We start from the raw sequence: 3,695 nt of genomic DNA on the forward strand, positions 1-3,695 counted from the left end.
TCCTGCAGATTGTTAAGTAAACTTTCAAAACTACACACTTGAGTGGCCTCATTTCAAAAGTGAGCAACAGTTAGAGAGAACGATCATTTCACACACAAACAATCCAGAAACTTTGCATCGTGTGTAAGTCTGTAAAAAGGAAGAACCTTCCTCCAAACCTGCAGGAGGAAGAGAAGCAGCAACAACAGCTACAGGAGGAGGAGGAGGAGGAGCAACAACAGCTACAGGAGGAGGAGGAGGAGGGGGAGCAACAACAGCTACAGGAGGAGGAGGAAGAGGAGGAGGAGCAACAACAGCTACAGGAGGAGGAGGAGGAGCAACAACAGCTACAGGAGGAGGAGGAGGAGCAACAACAGCTACAGGAGGAGGAGCAACATGAGAGGAGGAAGCAGAAGCTGCAACGTCATATTCCTGAAACGAAAGCAAATCAGTCAGAGTCCAGCAGAGCCTCGACTGAAGCAGAAGAGAAGCCAGAGGATCAGAAATTTGCCTCTTCAGCGTCTCTTCAGCGTCTCAGCCAAACTCTGGTGAGTGCAGACAGAATCTTGTCAGTTTCAGCAGCAGCATGAGGTCCAGGCTGAGCTGCTCTCACACGTCTCACTTCACTGCTTCAGTCTTAAAGGCTTGGCTCTGGTTCACACACGTTGGTGTTTGTAAACACACATCAGTTTTTACCGTCAGAGCAAGAAAAGAGCGTCAGGAAGTGTGTGTTTATCTGTGTTAGTGAGTCTCAGCACTGAGCCGCACCCACGGCAACAGGAAGTGAAGTGAGTGCAGCCTGTAGTCATGGTGACCTCATTAAAAGGCAAAGTTCAGCTCCAGAGTGAAAAGGGAAACTTTAAAGTCAAACAGTCTGAATAGAACTAAAGGTACAAAAGCTTCATGTCCTGATCAATACACAATCAATCCTCATGAAGCTGAGCCTGAAGCTGAGCCTGAAGTCTTTTCATGACGTTTCCTTGAGCGCCCCCTCAGGACAAACCCCAGTCTGCTCATAATATCCATCAAGAACAAAGTCGTCTCTCCTGTTTCACTCTGACATGAACTTCAGGAGCTTTAAGACTTCCAGACTCTTCATCCTGCTCAACAATCAGTGTTTGTGTCTCCAGAGATGTTTTCACTCATGTTCTGGTCTGTTCTCAGTTTGTAGACATGTCTGCTGCCAGCTGTCTGCGGTCTGAAGATCAGTTCCTGTGCTCCATCTGTCTGGAGGTCTTCACTGATCCAGTCTCCACACCATGTGGACACAGCTTCTGCAAAAGCTGCATCACTAAACACTGGGACAGTAACGTCCTGTGTGTGTGTCCTCTGTGTAACGAGAGGTTCTGCACAAGACCTGAGATGAAGATCAACACGTTCATATCTCAGATGGCCGCTGAGTTCAGACAGTCGGCTCAAAAGGAAGCCAGCAGAAGATCAGAGGAACCAGCTGCCAAACCAGGAGAAGTTCAGTGTGACGTCTGCACTGGAACCAAACTAAAGGCCATCAAGTCCTGCCTGAAGTGTGAGGCCTCTTACTGTGAGACTCATCTGGAACCTCATCTGACAGCAGCACGCCTGAGATCACACCAGCTGATCCATCCTGTGGACAACCTGGAGGACAGGATGTGTAAGAAGCACAAGAAACCTCTGGAGCTCTTCTGCAGGACCGACCAGACCTGTGTGTGCTCACTCTGTCCTGTTTTAGACCACAAGAACCATGAGTTTGTTCCTCTGGAAGAAGAATATGAGGGAAAGAAGTCTGAGCTGGAGAAGATGGTGGCTGAACTTCAGCAGAAGATCCAGCTGACACTACTGAAGATCCAGGAGATGAAACAGTCAGCAAAGCTCAGCAGGGAAACTGCAGACAGAGAGAGAGCAGATGGAGATCAGGTCTTCAACGATCTGAAGCAGCTTGTGGAGAAAATCCAGGCCGACTTCAGGAAGACCATGGAGGAGAAGCAGAGGAGCACAGAGAAACAGACTGAAGACCTCATCAAGGAGCTGCAGCAGGAACTCTCTGGACAGAGAGAGAGAACTGCTGATGTGGAGAAGCTCCTACTCTCTGAAGATCACCTCCACCTCCTCCAGAGCTTCTCATCCATCAGCTCTGCTCCTCCCACCAAGGACTGGACACAGGTCAGAGTCCATCAGAGGTCACATAAAGGGAGTGTGGTGAAAGCTGTGGCTCAGCTGGAGGAGACCTTCAGTAAGGAGGTGAAGAAGCTGCTGAAGGTGGAGCTGAAGAGGATCCAGCAGTTTGCAGTGGACGTGACTCTGGATCCTGATACAGCTCATCCTCAACTCATCCTGTCTGATGATGAGAAACAAGTTCAACGTGGTGATGTGAGGAAGAATCTCCCAGACAACCCACAGAGATTTGATCAATGTGTTGGTGTTTTAGCAAAGCAGAGTTTCTCCTCTGGAAGATTTTACTTTGAGGTTCAGGTCAAAGGAAAGACAGAGTGGACTTTAGGAGTGACCAGAGAGACGAGCAAGAGGAAGGGACCCATCACACTGAGGCCTCAGGAAGGTTACTGGACTGTTGTGTTGTGGAATGTAGATGAGTACGAAGCTTGTGATGTCCCCTCTGTCCCTCTGAGTCTAAAGTCAAAGCCAGAGAAGGTGGGCGTGTTTGTGGACTATGAGGAGGGTCTGGTCTCCTTCTATGACGTGGATGCTGCAGCTCTGATCTTCTCCTTCACTGGCTGCTCCTTCACTCATAAGCTCCTCCCATACTTCAATCCTAGGCTTCATCATGATGGTACAAACTCCGCCCCTCTGATCATCTCAGCTGTCAGTCACTCTGCCTAACCTGCAGGAGTTTACATGAAACGTTTCTGTGGTTTAAGGGAACTAAAGTACAAAGGATCAGCTGATCTTCCCTCTTTACTTTGATTGATCTCTGTAAATATCACAAATGTTGGGTTGTGGTTTATGAATGGACTGAATTCTGTCTTGATCTTTGGAACAAAAACAATAATAAAGTTGGGATGAGGTCATGTCAGCTGTTTTCATGTTTGGTATCAAATCTGAAAACATGTTTGACTTTCAGGTTTGAGTGCAGAGCTCTGTTCATGTAAGACTGTATCTGTAATCTAATAAACAAAACCAGAGCTTTCCAATCATGTTTAACCCTCTCTCTCTCTCTCTCTCTCTCTCTCTCTCTCTCTCTCTCTCTCTCTCTCTCTCTCTGTGTTCTCTGTGGTGGAATCGTCCTCCATCTGGACTTTAGGTGCATTTAAGCTCTGTAGGAAAGCGGCACGTGGCTTTGATCTCCATCTCTGTCACATATCTGATTTACTCATGTTCTCCTTCTCTCCATGTACCGATGCTTTGTGGTCAAAGTGTGATAGGAATAAGAAGTCTGGTGTGAGAAGCAGCAGCCTAGAAACCTAGCTGGGGAGTTGAGACCAAGCCTAGAGATCTGAGCGTTCTTCATGTCTGACTGTTGTGTTATGTTTCCACCTTATTGCTCTTCTCTTAACCCCCAGGTTGCTCTGTAAAGTCTCAGTTTATTATTTATTTATGTCAAACTGTTAGATATTGTTATGATTGGCAGGCGATCAAGTTATTTGAAGGTTGGACCCAGTTATGTGGAACAGACACCAGTACATGGAATCAGGTGGTTAACAAACACAAACCAGGATGAAGCTGGGCGCTGCTGCTGGAGACGCTGAACACGGAACGCTTGACGAAGCGAGAGTGAGTGGATC

At 47.5% G+C, this 3,695-nt stretch overlaps 1 protein-coding gene across 1 annotated transcript; it reads left to right on the plus strand.

Annotated features, from left to right (window-relative positions):
• The first annotated feature begins 387 nt into the window (after positions 1-387).
• On the plus strand, positions 388-3,109 carry LOC143013701 (E3 ubiquitin-protein ligase TRIM39-like). Its single transcript, XM_076167352.1, has 2 exons — positions 388-527; positions 1,144-3,109. The coding sequence occupies exon 2, from the start codon at positions 1,153-1,155 to the stop codon at positions 2,791-2,793; it is 1,641 nt and encodes a 546-aa protein (XP_076023467.1). The 5' UTR covers positions 388-527; positions 1,144-1,152; the 3' UTR covers positions 2,794-3,109.
• Positions 3,110-3,695: the final 586 nt, after the last annotated feature.

This window comes from Genypterus blacodes, unplaced genomic scaffold, assembly GCF_046128005.1.
Source record: "Genypterus blacodes isolate CSIRO-AG114 ecotype Tasmania unplaced genomic scaffold, CSIRO-AGI_Gbla_v1 ptg000158l_1, whole genome shotgun sequence".
NCBI classification, from domain to species: Eukaryota; Metazoa; Chordata; class Actinopteri; order Ophidiiformes; family Ophidiidae; genus Genypterus; species Genypterus blacodes.

Bases quoted from the DNA above. Each gene is read 5' to 3' on its own strand.
- LOC143013701 (XM_076167352.1), top strand. From the start codon at position 1,153: ATGTCTGCTGCCAGCTGTCTGCGGTCTGAAGATCAGTTCCTGTGCTCC.